Genomic DNA, 20,674 nt, shown 5'->3' with positions numbered 1-20,674 from the left:
CATCTTTGGGCGATGCGGAGCAGCAGGCATCCTTGGGCGAAGACATGAAGGGAGTCAGGACAAGCTGGGCTGTGGGTTTTAACCCTCTTCTCAGCTACTTCGCCAGCATCTAGTCCTGGTCCTTCTGGTAAAGGGAGATGTAGCTCCTGCTCCTCTCCCCCTAATGGTGATGGAGGTAGAGGCAGCTCCAGCTACTCTCGTCGTGATGGTGTGGGAAGTGATACCATCAGGCATTCACCCTCTGCTGGTGGAAAGGGACCCAGCAGGCATTCAATCTCTGCTGGTGGAAAGGGACCCAGCAGGCATTCACCCACTGCTGGTGAAGGTGGCGGAGGCAGAGGCAGCTCCTGCTGCTCTGCTCCTGCCGGTGGAGGTGACGGAGGCAGAGGCAGCTCCTGCTGCTATGATCCTGCCGATGGAGGTAGCGGAGACAGAGGCAGCTCCTGCTCCTCTGCTCCTGGCGGTAGAAGTGGGAGCAGCGTGTTGCATCCTGACGACAGAGGTGGGAGCGGCGTGTAGCCTCCTGGCGACGGATGTGGGAGCGGCTTGTAGTCTACCCTTGTTACAGGGGACTGGTGTGGCTCTCCCTCACTTGCAGGGGACTTTTGAGGCTCTCCCTCACTTGCAGGGGATTGGTGCAGCTCTCCCTCACTTGCAGGGGATTGGTGCGACTCTCCTCGTGCTGGAGACAGCAGCGTTGGCTCCTCTCCCTCTGTTGCTGGAGACAGCAGCAGGGCTTCTCCTAATCAGACCAGATATGGCGGGACCCCTCCCATATCTGCAGCCAGGTAGTTGAGCACCATGACTGCGATGTCTCGGAGGGACACTGGGTGGTGTTGCTGTTCCCAGGTTTCCCAACTCTCCCCATCTCAGGACCACAGCAGGTTAATCACCTTCAGGAGATCTCTTTTCAGGCCCCCTTCAGGGTCCGTCAGCCAGTCCCAGATCTCCCTCGATAGTGGCCCTCGAGCATGTGGGGCTTCTCCCACCGACGGTGGAGACGGAACCAGCAGGCACTCTCCATCTGCTGGTGAAGACTTGGGCTGTGGATGCACTGTCTCCTCCCTCTTGGGCTGTGGACGGGCAGGCTGATGAACATGGGAACAGCTTCTTCCCGGGCTTCGGACTCTCGCGGTCCCCCCGTCTGGGCGCTAGACTCTAGTGGTGTAAACCCCTGCTCCTCCCTCTCCTGATGGACAGGGAGGCGGGCCATGTAGTGCTCACCTCCGCAGATGGGACATAGTTGGGGTAGCTGTCCGAGGGAGTACCAGGGACAGTTCGTGCTGGAATGCCCTGGTACAGCACAGCAGTAACATCTGGGCTGCTGTTCCTCCGGCTGGTGTTGTGGCTGCTCCCTTTTTTATTTTTTTTAAAATGTAAAATGAATTTTTCAATCGCATTGTCCCTGGTCTGACGCTTGGAGGCACTGTTCTCCCGGTCTGACACCATATGTAACAGGATGGCGTGTGTGTTGACGTCAGACCCGGAAGAAACAATCAGTACTGCCAGGTGAAATGTGAATTTCGCTGTTGTGCAGTTTAATCAATAAACAGAAAATAAAAGGTTGAACAAATGAAAAACACTTTGTAAAATAAAACGGCACAGTAGCCAAAACAAACAGACTTGACAGACAAACGGTGGACGAACAAACAAGTATCGTTCTGGTTGTAAGCCAGCATGTAGCAATTGTTAATTTTAGTTTTTACCTCCACTCCACACCAGTTCTCCACTCACGAACACACATCCCAGAGTGAGTGAAAACATGCTGTTTTTTTGCAGCTGTACCGAGACTCGATTGCTAATCAATCATTCAGTTGGAGTCTCGGTACAACTGCACGTGAATTAATACAGTGCAATTCCCCGTGCTCACATATTATTACGTTTTACTTGCACGTGAAGTGCTGTGCAATCCTTGTGACTAAATACAAATATACATTTTAAACACTTGTGTTACACAGACTCGTTTATATCCTGTGTACCAATGTACTATACACCAACATTAACTCACAACACAAAATACACACAGGGGCGAGCACTTTGCCACTGTGTGTCATAGTGTATGTCTGTGTATCTGTGTGTGTGAGAGTCATAGTGTCTGTCTATGTGTAGGAGTGTGTGTGAGAGTCACAGTTTCTGTGTGTATCAGTGTGTGTGAGTCTGTGTCTGTCTGTATGTATCAGTGTGTGTGAGTCATAGGGTCTGAATGTATCAGTGTGTGTGAGTCATAGGGTCTGAATGTATCAGTGTGTGGGAGTCATAGTGTCTGTCTATGTGTATCAGTGTGTGAGAGAGCCATAATGTCTGTCTGTGTGTATCAGTGTGTGTGAGTCATAGTGTCCGTCTGTGTGTATCAGTGAGTGTGAGAGCCATAGTGTCTGTCTGTGTGTATCCGTGTGGGTGAGTCAGTGTCTGTCAATATGTAACAGTGTGTGTGTGTGTGTGTGTGATTCATAGTGTCTGTCTGTGTGTATCAGTGTGCTTGAGAGTCATAGTATCTGTCTGTTTGTATCAGTGTATGTCTGAGAGTCATAGTGTCTGAATTTGTACATCCATGTGTGTGTGTGAATCATAATGTCTGTCTGTATGTATCAGTGTGTATGAGAGTCATAAAGTCTGTCTGTGTGTGTCAGTGTGTATGCAAGTCATAGTGTCTGTCTGTTTGCATCAGTGTATGAGAGAGTCATAGCATCTGTCTGTGTATCAGTGTGTGTGAGAGTCATAATGTCTGTCTGTGTGTGTATCAGTTTGTGAGTAATAGTGTCTGTCTGTATGTATCAGTGTGTGAGAGTCATAGCGTCTGTCTGTGCATATCAGTGTGTGAGAGTCATAGCGTCTGTCTGTGTATCAGTCTGTGTGAGAGTCATAGTGTCTGTCTGTTTGTATCGGTGTGTGAGAGGCATAGCGTCTGTCTGTGTGTATCATTTTGTGTGTGCCTGTGTGAATCATAGTGTCTCTCTGTGTATTAGTTTGTGTGGGTCATAGTGTCTGTCTGTGTGTATCAGTTTGTGGGAGAGTCACAGTGTCTGTCTGTGTGTATCAGTGTGTGAGAGTCATAGTGTCTGTCTGTTTGTATCAGTGTGTGAGATTCATAGTGTCTGTCTGTGTATAAGTGAGTCTGAGCCAAAGTGTCTGTCTGTATCTATTAGTTTGTGTGAGTAACAGATTCAGTATCAGTGTATTTGAGAGTCACAGCGTCTGTCTGTATCAGTGTGTGTTAGAATCACAGTCTCTGTCTGTATCAGTGTGGGTGTGAGTCATAGTGTATGTCTGTGGGAATCCCTCTCAGCCGATTGTTCAGCCGATCAGAATTTGAAGATCAGAAGTCTTGCCGTTATTAAAAAAAAAGTGTTGGAGACAAGTGTATTATAATGTGTTCCCTTGGTGGTCTGAGGTAGAGATACACCCAGACAGCATTAATCACACAGTTAATCTCCCCGCCTCCCCTCCCTTTCCTCTCTCAGGTGGAAGATTCGCTCCTCCGCTCTGGACTGCCTCTATGTCATCCTGATCATGGATCATGCCCACCATCATTTTATGTTACCTCAAAATCATCTGGGAGGTGCGTGCTTCGTCCAGATCCCTCGCTGAGATCTCGGCCAGCGGTGTGCCAGCCAGTGACAAAGAGATGAGGCTCACCAAGGTATCTATTCAACTACACAGCAATATACAACTATACACAACTACACACAGCAATACACATGCCAGTGACAAGGAGATGAGGCTCACCAAGTTATCTATACAACTACACAGCAATACACAACTATACACAGCAATACACACACCAAGGTGTACAACTCACAACTATATGACTGTACTTGTGTGTGTGCTTATGTCTGTATCAAATAAATTAACTATATTTTCACCCTCTCTCCCCTCTCCCTCTCAGATTGCTGCTGTTATGCTCCTTGTTCATCCTCGCCTGGACCCCCTACTTCATCGTGTCTCTCTACTCCGCGCTGCTGCCCCCTCACCCTGCCCCCCTGTTCTGTGATCTCCCTTCTCTCATTGTCCTCCCCGCTCTCTTCGCGAAGGCAGACTGCATGCTGAACCCGTTCATCTACCAGCTCATGAACCGCGAGTCCCGCCGGGACGTGTGTGGCTTGTTTGGGTTGTTTCGGAGGGGTGGGGGGCCTCGCTGGGGGACTCCTGCAGCCTCTACTTCTCCTCCTCCAGCCAGAGGCAACATCACCCGCACCATAGCACTGACACTACTCTGAGCGGCCAACGGGGGTCGCTGTGCTCCGTCTCCCTGATATGGTAAAGCATAGGGAAGCATTGTAAAGCACAGAAAGGTATGGTAAAGCATAGGGAAGCATTGTAAAGCACAGAAAGGTATGGTAAAGCATAGGGAAGCATTGTAAAGCACAGATAAGTCTGCTAAAGCACAGGCTGGCATTGTAAAGCACAGAAAGGTATGGTAAAGCATAGGGATGCATAGGGAAGCATTGTAAAGCACAGAGAAGTCTGCTAAAGCACAGGCTAGCATTGTAAAGCACAGAGAGGTATGGTAAAGCATAGGGAAGCATTGCAAAGGACAGAGAGGTATGGTTAAACATAGGGAAGAATTATAAAGCAGAGAGGTATGGTAAAGCATAGGGAAGCATTGTAAAGCACAGACAGGTTTGGTAAAGCATAGGCAAACATTTTAAAGCACAGAGAGGTATGGTAAAGCACAATGTAAAGCCCAGAGCGGAATGGTGAAGCATATTAAAAAAAAACAAACATGGTAAACTAACCATTATAAAAGTTTCCCATGGTAAAAATATAGCAGAGAGAGAGAGAGAGAGAGAGAGAGAGAGCAATTCCTACAGGGTGCTGGAAGTGCCAGCACGGTACTTGTTTAGTTTTTGTCCACTCGTTTGTCTGTCTGTTTAGTGTTAGCACGTTTTGTTTGTATATTTATTTTGGCTCATGTGCCGTGTCCTGTTTTGGTGTCAATGTTTTTGTTACAAACCTTTTATTTTCTGTCTGTTTAATTATGAAAGTGTGCATCAGCGCCTTCACGATTTAAAAACCTGTGTTCTGTGTTGGTTCTTGTTTCTGGTCTAACGTCACCCACTGTAGCTGTCTTTGTGACAATCATTTATTAATTCAGATAAATAATTACATATTTTGAAGTAGCTTCAACACTGTATTTCCTGTCCTTTTTTTGGGGGGGGGGATAAGAAAAATAAAATCTGTATCAAACTAAGCTCTTCGATTAAATACTTTGTGAAAGTTATGTTAACAGTTTATGAATTCAGTGTGTCTGTGTGCGTGTGTACCAACTATACTATACTAACTGCCAGCATTCGCTGCGGGATATACATTGAACAGTTTCCACGTTTTTTAATTGAAATTATTGTTCCACTTGTTGTTTAATAGTTGTACAGTTGCACTTAAGTTAATGTACATGTCTCTTGTCAGGCCCACACCCTCTGTGTGATCCTCGTGTGTGTTTCTCTCCCCCAGTGTGTTACGCTTGCCGTCTCTTACCCTTTCCTGATTGCATCTTTATTCACTGCTAAGTTCAGCGCTGATAAATGCTACTGTTAGCCAGTAGTCACCGTTGCAGAACAAATAAAGCAACAAATTGAAATTTAATTTTCTTGTCTCATGCTTCTTTGCTGAACCTGTGCGCACCAACGCCGCAATATGCTTTTATTAAAGACATTTATTGAATTTATTTATTTATTTATTTATTTATCCCATGACTTTATTCTCCCTCTGTCATTTTTTCCGTGATTTTGAACGCATTGACCGTGAATGTTCTATGATTTACGTCCAAATTTTCTGTGAAACTCCTATCCCTAATTCTTCCGGTAGACATAATTTTGTAGTTTCTTTCATTACATGATGTTAAATAAAAGATCTAAATTTGGAAGTTGACATACAGTATTGAATGTACTAAATGTAATTGAAATGCAGAAAGGGAAGTCTATTTTGCAAATCTTTTTAAACTTCCTCTTCAAACAAACTGTGTTCTCATGGTCTACATTTGCACATAAAAACTGGTAAAGAAAACGGAACAAGTGATTAACAAAGACTTCCTATGCGCTATCTGGTACACTCACTATTGGCTGCTATACTGGATAATTCAAATTGACACACACAAACCCTGAAAGATGGCCAGTGATGTTCTCTACTCCACTGTTGACTTTTCTCAAAAGAATCAAGGCAAACGAGCAGCTAATAAAACCAACGCAGGTAAGGTTTTATACTTTCCTAAAACTCATTATTTTCACATTTTAAAAGACTGAGTTTGGTAAAAGAATGATCAAGGCATCTTATTCAGAGCTCCCGATAAAGGTTATTGGCTTTTCTTAAACATAATTTAAATATAGATGCTGTTTTTACTTGATCAATCACCGAATTAGGCATACAAAACACAGCAGGTTTGAATATAGTTAATAATTTAACACGTTCACACTGGACTGTACAGAACCATATAGCTTTACCAGGATAGTGTTGCAGTTTTACCATTCTTTTCCATGGTTATACTGTGAATTTACCATAGGTTACCCTCACTATTCTTTACAATGCTTAGCTATGCTTTACAATGCTTTCACTATGCTTTTTCCATTTTGCTCTGCTTTTACTACTGTAGTGAACTTCATATGGTTTAATTGTATAATAACTTTTTAACAAAGACAGCACCCCGTTTTGTTTAGTTTTTTTCAGTTCTAAAGCTGTTGGAACAGCTGAAATGCTTCAGTCTGCATACTGAAATGCAATCCCCACACATAATATTTCTCTGCTTTCATCAATCAAAAAGCCAAAGAGAAAAGAACCAACCAAGTAGGGTACTGTAATAATTGTTCTTTTAAAGGAATGAGAACTGCTGTCTGGCTTTTAATTGCACAAATTCTTCTGTGATTCAAACAAAGAAGCAGACATAAAAAAAAAAAAAGGGCATGGCTAGTGTTATACAGAGCTTCAAAAGCCAAGCAATTTTTTTTTTTTTGTTTAACATCAATATGAATAAAGTTAGAAGCAGTGTTGTAATCGAGTTAAAAAAAGTTGGGACTCAAGTGGAATCGAATCACTGGGGGGGGGGTAAGACTCGAGTCAAGTCACTATCTGGCTCAAGTCAATTTGAGTCATTAGTTCTGACAGTTCAAGACAGTTTGATGTAATCAGATTCATTTTACAGGAGATTAGCAACCTACAAGTAAAAAGAAAAGACCATTTCAATTAAAAATACAAAATTGAGCTGCACAATAATGTGGTCATACTTGTCCCAATGACGTGTACCATTAAAGGTCCACGGTTTCTGCCTTGTGTTTTGTCTTCATTTCAGTGAATTGCCGATTCCTTGGCCTATTTGTAAGGTTTTGTTATTGACAATACAGAGGCCCTTTTACCTAGGTTCAATTGGGACGAATGTACAGTAATGGATACCAGAAACAAAAGAATGTATTTAACCATTTATTTATAATTTGAATAATTGCAGTCCAAATGTTTTTTCACCTTTTCTCAACAGTGAAACTCCCTGATATTTTTTTTCAGATACCTTAACCATATGAAAGGAATGTTGTGGCATTTAATTTGATATTTGATATCAAGATCTTGCTTCTAAGCATAAAATAGAGGAGCTACAAAGGAACAGTCCAAGTAAAGTCAAACATGTCTAGAGCTGATTAACTCAATTCAGGATTCTGGAAAATAAAAGACAAAAACTTGTCTACTCCATAGTTTTTGCAATCTCGACAAGTAAAGGTATTCTAGTTTTACCTTCCATGCTGCTGACGCGCTACTCTCTGTCTTTATGTTGTCACGTGTTCCTCTCACTCATCAGAATAAGGGTTGCGGTTACTGAAAACAAAATTGATTGTGCAATTTATTTTATCATAAAGACTAACTTGGTCAAGTGGAGACTTTTGGGCCAGAACTTGAGTCAAGTCTTTTGAGCAGAGACTTAAGTCGAGTCTTTTCTTGCGTGGACTCGAATCGAGTCATTTGATGACAATGACTCGAGTCAAGTCAAGTCACCAAAAATTGTTACCCGAGTCAAGTCACTGACTCAAGTCATTACAACTCTGGCAAGAAGACATCATTTCAAAAAGTTAATGAAGTTAAGTAACTTAAAAACATGTATGAAACATAAATAAATACAAGTAAACATCATAAAAATGAGAACTAGAACTGGCAGGCAGTTTTACGGCTCCCAAGCCCCAGTATCAGTACCTGTCTACGCGTGTTTAGTTCTCAACAAGCCAAGTTTAAAATCAGCAACTTCCCAACAGTTCCACAAAAGAAGATTTTGAAAGTTTTTTTATTAAAAAAATGCATCAGGTGGTGTGGCGGAGTGTCCCGGCCCTTTATCTTTATTAGTGTTTTATGTTGTATGTAGTGTGTTTAATGTTGGTGTTTATGTATAAAATACATGGGATATGGGTTGCGAGCACAAGTGTTTAAAATGTATATTTTTGTATTTAGGCATGAGGATTGCACAGCACTTCACGCTACATGTTTTCACTCCCTCTGGGTTGTGTGTTCGTGAGTGGAGAAAGGTGAGAGCGAGGAGTTTTTTTAAGTTTAAAAATAACAATTGCTACAGTGTGCTGGAAGTGACAGCACGGTACTTGTTCATCTGTTTGTCCACTGTCTTGTTTAGTGTTGTCCGATTTGTTTACCTTTTTATTTTGGCCTCAAGTGCCATGTCCTGTTTTGTGTGTTTTGTTTAAAACCTTTTGTTTGTGATTATTATTTGCAATAAAACCCTGGACGCTGTAGCGTCACAGATTCACCGCATTCCTAATTGTTTGGAGTCTGCATTTCTGGTCTGACATCACCCCTACAAAGCCATCCTGTTCACAGGTGGCCATCTTGTTTAACGCACAAATGCCATTTTTTAAAATGTAAATTTTACCTACACAGGCACGATGGTTTTCAAGTTTGGAGTTAATCAAGTGAACCATTTTTAAACTTAAGCAGTTTAAATATAAGAAGAAAATGTAGGAGTGGCAGCCATATTGTTTTATGAAACATAACCATTTTAACATATTTGTATTCCACTGTCACCACAACGATGATTAACAAGTTTGGAGTCTATTGGTCACACTGTTTTCAAATAAAAGCAGTCTGCTTTTAAGGGCACGTTTTGGTGAAATTTGCGGCTGCCATTTTAATATTGAATTGTATCACAGCAGCTTCTGCTTTGCAAGCAGGTTTGGATGCTGATAATATCTGTCAAGTGTCAGATCAATTATTTCAATGGTGCCAAAGAAGAACATTTTGGACGTTTCAAGAAGAAATACGTCACAATGCCATTTCGGTTTAACAGAAGTTTCTTAAAAGTCAATTGTATTGCTACAGTGTCAAGCATGATGCTTGTGAAGTTTTGAGTTAGTCAAGTAAATCGTTTGTCAACTGAGGCAGTTTTAAATTTCAGATGTAAAAGTGGGCTCCGGCCACACTGACCCCTGGCAAAGCGGTTCCAGTGACCCCAGGTGATGCAGAGCGGCTGGCAACCCCAGGCGATGCGGAGCGGCTGGCAACCCCAGGCGATGCGGAGCGACAGGCAACCCCAGGCGATGCGGAGCGACAGGCAACCCCAGGCGATGCGGAGCGACAGGCAACCCCAGGCGATGCGGAGCGACAGGCAACCCCAGGCGATGCGGAGCGACAGGCAACCCCAGGCGATGCGGAGCGACAGGCAACCCCAGGCGATGCGGAGCGACAGGCAACCCCAGGTGATGCGGAGCGACAGGCAACCCCAGGTGATGGGGAGCGACAGGCAACCCCAGACAATGCAAAGCAACAGGCAGCCCCAGGCGATGCCAGGCAGGCATCCATGGGCGAAGCATGGCAGGCATCCTTGGGCGAAGCATGGCAGGCATCCTTGGGCGAAGCGTGGCAGGCATCCTTGGGTGAAGCGAGGCAGGCATCCTTGGGCAAAGCGAGGCAGGCATCCTTGGGCGAAGCATGGCAGGCATCCTTGGGTGAAGCGAGGCAGGGAGTCAGGACAAGTTGGGGTGTGGGTGTTGGCCCTCTTCTCGGCCACTGCGGCTGGGCAGTTCTCCCCCGTGCTTCCCTCAGCAGCCTGTGCAAGGGCCCTCTGCTGGTGGACAGGGACCCAGCAGGCATTCACCCTCTGCTGGTGGAGGAGGCAGAGGCAGCTCCTGCTGCTCTGCTCCTGCTGATGGAGGTGGCGGAGGCAGAGGCAGCTCCTGCTGCACTGCTCCTGCCGGTGGAGGTGGTGCAGGCATGTAATCTCCTGCCGGTGAAGGTGTCGGACGCAGAGACAGCTCCTGCTGCTCTGCTCCTGCTGATGGAGGTGGTGGAGGCAGAGGCAGCTCCTGCTGCACTGCTCCTGCCGGTAGAGGTGGTGCAGGCATGTAATCTCCTGCCGGTGAAGGTGTCGGACGCAGAGACAGCTCCTGCTGCTCTGCTCCTGCTGATGGAGGTGGCGGAGGCATGTAGTCTTCTGGCGGCGGAGGTGGGAGCGGCGTATAGTCTCCTGGTGGCGGAGGTTGGAGCGGCATGTAGTCTACCCTTATTACAGGGGACTGGTGTGGCTCTCCCTCACTTGCAGGGGACTGGTGCGGCTCTCCCTCACTTGCAGGGGACTGGTGCGGCTCTCCCTCACTTGCAGGGGAAGTTGATGGAGGCAGAGGAAGCACCTGCTCCTCTTCTCCAGGTGGTGACGGTAGGGGAAGTGATCCCAGCAGGCACTCACCCTCTGCTGGTGGAGATGGGAACAGCTCCCTCTCGGGCTTTGGATCCCCACGGTCCCCCTGCCTGGGCGCTGGAGACCCTGCTACCTGGGCTGCTGTTCTATTTATAATTGCCTCCAGGTAGCAGAGGACAAACTCCACACCTTCCTCCAGGGAGTTTGGGGTGTGTTCCCTCTCATATGCTTCCCATCGCTCCCTGTCCATCAGCCACAGGACCCGGATGGCTATGGGCATGGACAGTGCCTCCAGCCCAGCATTGTCCCAGATCCAGTCCCTCAGCCTGGCAGCGTCTTCTGACTTTTTTTTTGTTTTTGTTTGTTTGTTTAAACAAGAAATTGCTGTTCCTGCTCTGGTCTGCGTCTAGCAGGCTCTGGTAATCCCACTCTAACATTACGTGTCACAAAGATGGCCTGAGTGGGTGGCATCAGACCAGAGCCAGGAAATAAGCAACAGAGAGGTGGAGTTTGGTGGAGCTCAGCATTTAATGAATAAACAGAACAGAAAATAAAAGGGTGTAACAAACAAAAATACCAGACACGGCACATTTGCCAAAACAAAAGAGACAAACAAAACGGACTATACAGACATTTTTTATTTTACTTAATAATAATCACAATTATTACTATTACCTCCGTCTCCAATCCCTTTCTCCACTCACCGAACACACAACCCCGAGTGGGTGAAAACATGCAGCTTTTATGCAGCTGTACCGTGACTAGATTTCTAATCAATCATTCAATTGGAGTCGCGGTACAACTGCACGTGAACTAATAAAGTGCAATTCCCCGTGCTTACATATTATTTACGTTTTACTTGCACGTGAAGTGCTGTGCAATCCTCGTGCCTAAATACACATATACATTTTAAACACTTGTGTTACACAGACCCATTTATATCCCGTGTACCAATGACTATATACCAACATTTAACACACCACACGCAACATGTAACAGAAAATACACACAGGGGCAGGCACTTTGTCACAGGGTTATAATGGTCTGTCTGTCTTCCTTTGTTAATTGCCTTTCTCTCGCCATTATGATAGCAATATACTACTTCCTGCAGTACAATACTGTCCAAATAATGCTTAAGAGGGTGTAGTAACACAGTCTGCTCCAACACTGCTTTTATACAGACAGAATAAGTAATCAACAAAAGTTGGGACACCTGTAGGAATTGTTAGCATCAACTTTCAAGGCTTTTTTTTTACTTCCATTGCTGCAGAACAACAGTAAGTACATTATTTTTCAGTTTTTGGTAACCTAAACTTTTTTTTTTTAACCTCTGGCAGTTTACCGCTTACCTTTGTACCATTTCAGGTTATTCAATGGACTTGAACTGCTTAAATTTCAATAAAAACTGGAAAAATGGGTGTGTTCTAAAACCTTTGACCGGTAGTGTATGTGTTAGACATAGGTGCTTGTAGATGAACAAATAATTTGATAAATCTTACATAGATTTTAACACCTTTGGAGAGATTCTTGGCACAGTGAAGTTTATGTTCTTTGAATTTAGAATTAATAAATAATAATCTCCCCCACTCCTATAGGTGAATTCTGAAATGTGAAAATATCAGCCAGTGCTGAAGCTTTACTATCAGGAAAATGTCACCCAGAGTCTACTGTGCTGGTGAAATCTTCAATTCTCCTTCATCATCCCAAACAGGAAAGGAAGATGATGTCACCTACGCTACAGTGAAGTTTGGAGAAGCTCCGAGCCGCCAGAAACAGCAAGCAGCCTCCAGCAGCACAGCGGGTGAGATCACTGAGGAGTTCAAATAGCAAAGCCACCACAGCCTGCATTTAAAGCACATACAGATGCATGTGACATCACTGAGGAGTCATCATCAGGAATATACAGTCATGGAGAACCTGTTTTTATCTGGAGAGTCAATTGCGTTGCAATTTGTTATTATCACAATGTGCAGCTATCTTTACATTTGATCCTATCATGTCACACATTTTCACTGTTCGTCCACCTGTACTTATGTCCATTTGTTGAGTGTTGGTCATGTGGAATCTTTTTCATGTTTTTGATCTTGAAATCAACGCAATCAGGCAGTGCTGAAAGAATTTCCATCCATACTGTTGGAGGGCCAGGGTGTTCACTTCACTGGAGTGTGCTTTACTTAGGCAGCTGACTGAAGATTATTTGCTGGGGGAACACTCATGAATGTACTGGTGAAACCTTCAATTCTTATTTTTTTCAGAAGCAGGAAAGGAAGATGATGTCACCTACGCTACAGTGAAGTTTGGAGACGCTGCGAGCCGCCAGCAACAGCAAGCAGCCTCCAGTAACACAGCGGGTGAGATCACTGAGGAGTTAAAGCAAGAGAACTGCTTGATATTTGATCGGTTTGTTTTTCAATACGCCCCTATCTTCCATATGTATGAATGTCATGATTCTGGTAGCTCAGATTTTATATTTTAGGAATGCATGTTGCTAACAGACTTGAACCCAACAGAGACTGTAACTACAGGAGTTCTGTGATGTGTCTGTCGATACTGTCTGTGAATCAATGCTGTGCTGTCTCCCCTCAGACCCCATTGCTGGTAAAACTTCTCCATACAGATGGTCTGCATTGGTCCTGGCAGGACTGTGCACTCTCTCAGTGGCTGCCATTATATTCCTCTCAGTCTACAGTGAGTATTGCACACAACACACCATGTACACATTATCCATAATACAGCAGTGTGCAGAATTCAAAGGCAGTGAGTTGTTTTGACAGATTCAATAACAGGGTTAGAAACTCACAGCAGCCCTGCAGCCAGTCCTGGGTTTTAGAACTCATTGAAGAATATTATTTTTTCACAATTGTCCGCAATGCCTTACATGTTGCAGGGTTCAGTTCTGAAGTAGCTCTGGAGTCATTGCAGAAGCTGGAATTCAAAATAAAGAGGAAACTAGAAATTATAAACAACAACAAAGCATCCCCAGTCCCGTAATGGAAAGGGGTTTGTCATGTCAGACTGAATAGGTTGTAAATATTAAGTAGTAATATGGAAATGTGAAAAAGATCTGTATCATTCATTGATTCAGTGCATCACGTCCAGAGGTTAAAAACAATGTGACAGAGATAATGTTCATTTCTACTGGACACCAGCTGTAATGGAACTTTATTGAGAGAATCATAGAATACAGCCTCTCTGTTTCACAATTATAAAAGACCCTGTGGCAGGCTGGCGAGTGGATAGAGGCCCAGAGACAGACTGCAGTTCAAAAAAATAACTATTTTATTATAAATAAACACAAAATGAAAGGGCACAAGGGCCGTGTGAGGCGAGAGTGTATTAAATGGAATGTCCAGACAGTAATTTATGTGTACAGAAATAAAATAATTTATTTTTATTTTCTATACACAACAAAAGGATTAAATAACAAACGAAAAACAAAATGGTGTGAGGGAAGGAGTGCAGGGGTGGAATCCAAAACAAACTGTGATGACTCGTCTTTAATTTGTCTTCGTGGTGACCATACATAAACAAAAAAAAGACAAAAGAAATGTTAGTGTTTCAAAAATTCCCGCTGCACAAAACCAGACTCTCCCTCCACCCGTTACTCCTCCTACTTTACTTTCGGACCAACCCCGAACACAGTAGTACGTTCCCTTTAGTATGTAATGTCCCGCCTCTGTAGTCAGTGGAACACCAATCCCCAACCGACACGTGTCCTTCTCCTTCACTTGACTCCAGTGGCTGGAAGTTACATACTCGTACTTCCGCCCCTCACCAAGGTGCCGCCCCTCAAAAGATGACTTTTGCCATGGTCACGAGATCTTGGTAAGGGAAGTCCCGAGTTGGTTTGATGCCATCTACTGTCGGGAGGCTGAATCACAGACCGAAAACCCTTTGACTCATCACATATCCCACCCCTCAGAGTGGAGCCGAAGGAACACTCGGAAACCTCTAACCCTTCCCTTTTACCTCCCTCCCGGGAAAAAAAAATCAGCATTTTGATGTAACTTACCCGCACGATACCTTATTTGAAAGGCGAAGGGTTGGAGCGCCAGGTACCACCGCGTAATCCTAGCGTTTGAATCCTTCATCGTGTCTAACCACTTTAAAGAAGCGTGATCTGTGATGAGTACAAAGGGTCGTCCCAGAAGATAGTATTTTAAAGATTCCACTGCCCATTTCACTGCCAGGCATTCTTTCTCCACTACCGAATACCTCTGTTCTCTGGGCAGTAACTTCCGACTGATGTATAGTATCGGGTGTTCTACACCATCTCTCTCCTGGGACAGAACCGCCCCCAGACCAGTCTGCGATGCATCTGTCTGCAGGACGAACTCTCGGCTGAAATCCGGGCTTATTAATGCTGGGGCCTGACTCAAATTAGTTTTAATAGATTCAAAGGCTGTCTGACACTCTGCACTCCACTTAATTTTATTTGGAGCGTTCTTTTTAGTGAGATCAGTGAGAGGGGCGGCTATAGTGGAAAAGTGTGGAATAAAGCGGCGGTAATAACCAGCCAACCCTAACAGTGATCTCACCTGGGTTTTCGTGGTAGGTACCGGTGAATCCAACAAAGCCTGGACTTTTGAAACCAACGGTTTCACTCTACCCTTACCCATTATGAAACCTAAATATTTAGTTTCTTCTTTTCCAATAGCGCACTTTGCCATGTTCGCTGTGAGCCCCGCCCTCCTCAGAGACTGTAAGACGGCTTCTAATCTAGTCAAATGTTCTCTCCAGGAAGAACTATAAATGACTACATCATCGATATACGCAGCTGCATACTCTCGATGAGGTTGTAAAACCCTGTCCATTAGTCTCTGAAAAGTAGCAGGCGCTCCATGAAGTCCGAACGGCATAGTACAAAATTGAAAAAGACCCTCTGGGGTTGAAAATGCCGTTTTCTCACGAGAGGCTTTCGTTAATGGAATTTGCCAATATCCTTTCGTCAGATCCAGAGTTGAAATAAACCGAGCTTGCCCCAGTTTGTCTAAGAGTTCATCTACTCGAGGCATGGGATATGCATCAAACTTGGAGATAGCATTCACCCTCCTAAAATCGATACATAATCGTAGTGACCCATCTGGCTTGTCTATTGGTACTATTGGGCTACACCACTCACTTCGGGAAGGTTCAATTACCCCAAGTTTCAACATACACTCCACCTCCCTTCGAACAGAATCTCTCCGACTCTCTGGAATGCGATACGGTCTCTGTCTAACTCTTAGACCTGGCGGAGTGATAATAGCATGTTCGATCAAATGCGTTCTTCCAGGCACGTTAGAAAACACATCACTGAACATTTTAATTAGATTGCTTACCTCTTCACGCTGATCAGGAGTTAATTGTTCCCCCATCGGGACCTCAATTGCTGACTCTGACTCAATTGAGGGTCCAAAATCCTCTCCCTCCTGTACAGGAGATATAAAATGGACTTCCCGTTCTTTCCACGGTTTCAGGAGATTAACATGATAAATTTGACTTTCTTTCCGACGCCCAGGCTGTCGGATCTCATAATTGACTTTACCAATTGCTCGAATAACCTGAAAGGGACCCTGCCATTTAGCAAACAACTTAGATTCCGATGAGGGCAACAATAACAACACTTTATCTCCAGGTCGAAAGTTCCGAATTCTTGCATTTTTATTGTAGCTTTGTTGCTGCTTCTGCTGTGCCGCTTTGAGATTGTCATGTGCCAATCGACCGACTAATTCTAAGCGATCGCGTAACTGCAACACGTATTTTACTACATTTTTAGACTCCTTTGACTGTTCTTCCCAGCCTTCTCTTATGAGATCCAAGATACCCCGCGGCTGCCGACCGTACAAGAGCTCAAACGGGGAAAACCCCGTTGAGGATTGTGGTACCTCGCGAACTGCAAAGAGCAAGTAGGGAAGCAGTTTAGCCCAATTGCGTTTTTCTTGATCTACAAAGCGGCGCAACATATTTTTCAAAGTCTGATTAAATCGTTCAACAAGCCCATCCGTTTGTGGATGAAAAACTGAGGTTCTAATTGAACGAATTTTCAATAATTTATATAGTTGCTGAATACAGTCTGACATAAAATTAGTGCCCTGATCAGTGAGAATTTCTTTCGGGATTCCCACCCTAGAGAATATTTTTACCAATTCATTCGCTACAGCTATTGCATTCATAGAGCGTAAGGGAACAGCTTCTGGATATCTCGTTGCGTAGTCCACTACTACTAAAATATACCGATATCCTGACTCTGTTCCCTCCAGAGGGCCTACTAAATCTACACCAATCCTTTCAAACGGTACCCCAATAATTGGAAGTGGAACCAGAGGTGCGGGGCGAACTGACTTAGGGGCAGCTAATTGACATTCAGGACACTCCGATACATACTTCCGCACCAGACCATAAACCCCAGGCCAAAAAAACCGGGCCAGAATTCGTTCCTGAGTCTTTTCAGTTCCCAAATGACCTGAAAATGGAATGTCATGCGCCAATCTCATGACTTCTGACTGAAAAGGCCTAGGAACCAATAACTGTTTTACGAGCTGTCCCGTCCCGGGAGCCCGGGTTATTCTATATAATAAGTGCCCAGATACAGAAAAATGCGGAAATACCACCGGTTGTCCTTCCTGCATATCCTTCCCCTCGATATATCTAACCCGTTTCCAAGCATACTGTAACGTGGGATCATTTTGTTGTTCATATCCCAAGTCAATATCTCGGTCCCAATGGTTAGGTACACAGAGAGGAGTGTCTTTTATTACATGACCTTCCACCTCAGTAACCTCGCAGCCCCGGTTACACTGAATACCTACTCCCTTTCCTTGCCGTTTCAGCGATTGGTTTACTTTTGTGTCAGACCCCTCCCCTTGTCGTCTCAGAGTTCCCTCATATTTTTCCACCCGACGCTCTCTTTTTGTTTTTCTTGGGCGGATTTTAGGGTTAAACAGGTCGGATTGCAACGGAAAAATCTCGCCAATTGTTTTCTCCTGTTGCTTTAATTGTCCCCTGGTAGAAACTAAGACCATTTCCCGACCTAAAATACGATCAAAAAACGGCCAGTCTCTTCCCAGGAGAACAGGGTATGGTAAACATTGCGCTACAGCCACTTTAACGCAAGCTGAATAATCACCTACAATAAGTCTAACTTTAGTGGTGGGATAAACCCGAGTTTCTCCATGAATACAGGAGATAGCCACTTTACCCTGTGGCTCCCAGGCTACCCCATCCAAGAGAGCTTGCCGAATCAATGTTTGTGCACACCCAGAGTCCGCAAATGCGTAAGTACTCTTTCCCCCGACCTGTACTCTTAACTGATAAGGGCCCTCCCGACATTCCCCAGTGTTCCTACCTGTTACTGCTGACCAGGATCTTGTCGCCAGGTCCACCTTTATTACTGGACAATTCCTGGCAATGTGTCCAGGCTCATTACATTGGTAGCACACTTGGTTAGGAGGCATCAACGGAGTTAATCTGTCCTGCGAGTCCGCGACCGGCAGGTTAGGGGGATTCTCTCTCGCCCAGGATGGGGCTAACCTCGACCTCCATGGTCTGAAGGTCCGGTTACCCCCTCTGGGCTTCATTGGTTGGTTGGTCCGAGTTAGTTTAGGGGCAGGAGTGGGGTCTGACCCGGCACCTTCGTTTGCGTCTTCGTAGGCCTCCGCCAGGAGGAGGGCATCCTCGAGAGTGGTAGGTCTATTCCTCTTAATCCACTCTCGATTCCCTGGCGGTAGTATAGACGCAAACTGTTCTATAACTATTTTCTGCACCAGTTCTTGGGGTGTATGTTCTTCTGGCCGCAGCCACCGGGTGCACTGATCTAAAAGATATTGTCCCGCAACCCGGGGCCGCATCCCCTTGGACAGCTGGTATTCCCGAAAACGGCGCCGGTATGTTTCCTCCGTGATCCCGAGGCGTGAGAGAATGGCTTCTTTAACTTTAACATAGTCCCCTGCATTCGTGGCCGTCAGGGCTCGATACGCTGCCTGAGCTTCCCCTGTCAGGCAGGGTGCCAATTTCATGGCCCAGTGTTCCCTAGGCCACTCTGCAGCCTCTGCCACTCTCTCAAAAGTAATCAAGAAAGCCTCGGGATCATCTTCCGAGGTCATCTTCTGAAGATTAGGCTGAGCTGCAAACATCCGGGCAACCGCTCTCTCTGATGTTGATATTGATAGTTTTTCTACCAGCTGTCCCAAGAACTGGGCGAGCTGTTCCAGGTGCCGTGTCTCTCTCTCCTCTCGCTTCTCCTCCTGCTCCCTAAACATTGTCAAAACTGTAGCTGGATCCATTTTCACTTCTGACACCACGTGTGAGGCGAGAGTGTATTAAATGGAATGTCCAGACAGTAATTTATGTGTACAGAAATAAAATAATTTATTTTTATTTTCTATACACAACAAAAGGATTAAATAACAAACGAAAAACAAAATGGTGTGAGGGAAGGAGTGCAGGGGTGGAATCCAAAACAAACTGTGATGACTCGTCTTTAATTTGTCTTCGTGGTGACCATACATAAACAAAAAAAAGACAAAAGAAATGTTAGTGTTTCAAAAATTCCTGCTGCACAAAACCAGACTCTCCCTCCACCCGTTACTCCTCCTACTTTACTTTCGGACCAACCCCGAACACAGTAGTACGTTCCCTTTAGTATGTAATGTCCCGCCTCTGTAGTCAGTGGAACACCAATCCCCAACCGACACGTGTCCTTCTCCTTCACTTGACTCCAGTGGCTGGAAGTTACATACTCGTACTTCTGCCCCTCACCAAGGTGCCGCCCCTCAAAAGATGACTTTTGCCATGGTCACGAGATCTTGGTAAGGGAAGTCCCGAGTTGGTTTGATGCCATCTACTGTCGGGAGGCTGAATCACAGACCGAAAACCCTTTGACTCATCACAGGCCAAAACAAAGCAATTTAAACACAAAGAAAGACAAAAAGCAAAATTTACAAAAATAAGATCTCCAGGCTGGGCAATGCCTTCACTGGATTCAAGCTCTCCAAACAACCAAAAAAAACCAACCTGCTTCCTCAGCTCCCTCCCTCCAAATGAGAAGCAGAGGCCTCCTTTTATATCAGGTGGCTGGGCGCTGATTGATCGTTAATCAACCTAATCAACTAATCAACCCCAGCCACCTGAACATAATAAACCCAGGCAGGTAGGGGAAGTTAACCCCATCCCTGCCAATTTAAAGGGCAGAGCTTTGCTCTGCCACACACCTCCCCCCATGTACAACGTACACCGGCCGCAATCGGCCAACTCCCCCCTTCCCCCCACCCTCCCCACCCCCTTCCCCCCAAGAGTCCAATTATGTCCCTTGGGTGGGCTGTTATGGTGGGTGGTGGTGGGCGGGGTTGATGTCGGAGCCCCCAAGCGTTCTTTGGTTGAGGGGGCCCCGAATCTCCAAGGTAGCACGGCGACGGCGGCGGCCCGGCTCCCTCTGGTGGCGGCGGCGGCGGCGGCGGCCCGGCTCCCTCTGGTGGCGGAGGCGGCGGCGGCGGCCCGGCTCCCTCTGGTGGCGGAGGCGGCGGCGGCGGCCCGGCTCCCTCTGGTGGCGGAGGCGGCGGCGGCGGCCCGGCTCCCTCTGGTGGCGGAGGCGGCTCCTCCCTCTCGGGCTCTGAGAGCAGCGGCGGCTCCTCCCTCTCGGCCTCTGAGAGCGGCGGCGGCGGCTCCCTCTCGGGCTCTGAAATCGGCGGCGGCGGCTCCTCCCTCTCATGCTCTGAGAGCGGCGGCGGCTCCTCACCCCTCTCTGACTCTGGGAGCGACGGCGGCTCCTCACCCCTCTCTGGCTCTGGGAGCGACGGCGGCTCCTCCTCCCTCTCTGGCTCTGGGAGCGACGGCGGCTCCTCACCCCTCTCTGGCTCTGGGAGCGACGGCGGCTCCTCCTCCCTCTCTGGCTCTGGGAGCGACGGCGGCTCCTCACCCCTCTCTGGCTCTGGGAGCGACGGCAGATCCTCCTCCCTCTCTGGCTCTGGGAGCGACGGCAGATCCTCCTCCCTCTCTGGCTCTGGGAGCGACGGCGGCTCCTCCTCCCTCTCTGGCTCTGGGAGCGACGGCGGCTCCTCCTCCCTCTCTGGCTCTGGGAGCGAC

The 20,674-nt window shown here is 46.1% G+C and overlaps 1 protein-coding gene across 3 annotated transcripts in view; it reads left to right on the top strand.

Moving 5' to 3' along the window:
• Nucleotides 1-6,042: 6,042 nt before the first annotated feature.
• LOC121326071 (C-type lectin domain family 4 member A-like) overlaps nucleotides 6,043-20,674 on the top strand; it is a 39,942-nt gene continuing 25,310 nt past the window's right edge. For 2 of the 3 annotated variants that reach the window (XM_041269224.1, XM_041269222.1), the window contains exons 1-4: nucleotides 6,043-6,186; nucleotides 12,324-12,413; nucleotides 12,868-12,963; nucleotides 13,199-13,300. In XM_041269224.1, the coding sequence (XP_041125158.1) occupies nucleotides 6,105-6,186; nucleotides 12,324-12,413; nucleotides 12,868-12,963; nucleotides 13,199-13,300 (370 nt within the window). In that variant the 5' untranslated portion in view covers nucleotides 6,043-6,104. The remainder of the gene's footprint in view (nucleotides 6,187-12,323; nucleotides 12,414-12,867; nucleotides 12,964-13,198; nucleotides 13,301-20,674) is intronic. The other variant, XM_041269223.1, reaches the window with a different exon arrangement.

This window comes from Polyodon spathula, chromosome 13 (assembly GCF_017654505.1).
Source record: "Polyodon spathula isolate WHYD16114869_AA chromosome 13, ASM1765450v1, whole genome shotgun sequence".
Classification (NCBI taxonomy): Eukaryota; Metazoa; Chordata; class Actinopteri; order Acipenseriformes; family Polyodontidae; genus Polyodon; species Polyodon spathula.
Note: the sequence above shows the minus strand (reverse complement) of the source record. Positions and strands in the feature narration are given on the sequence as shown.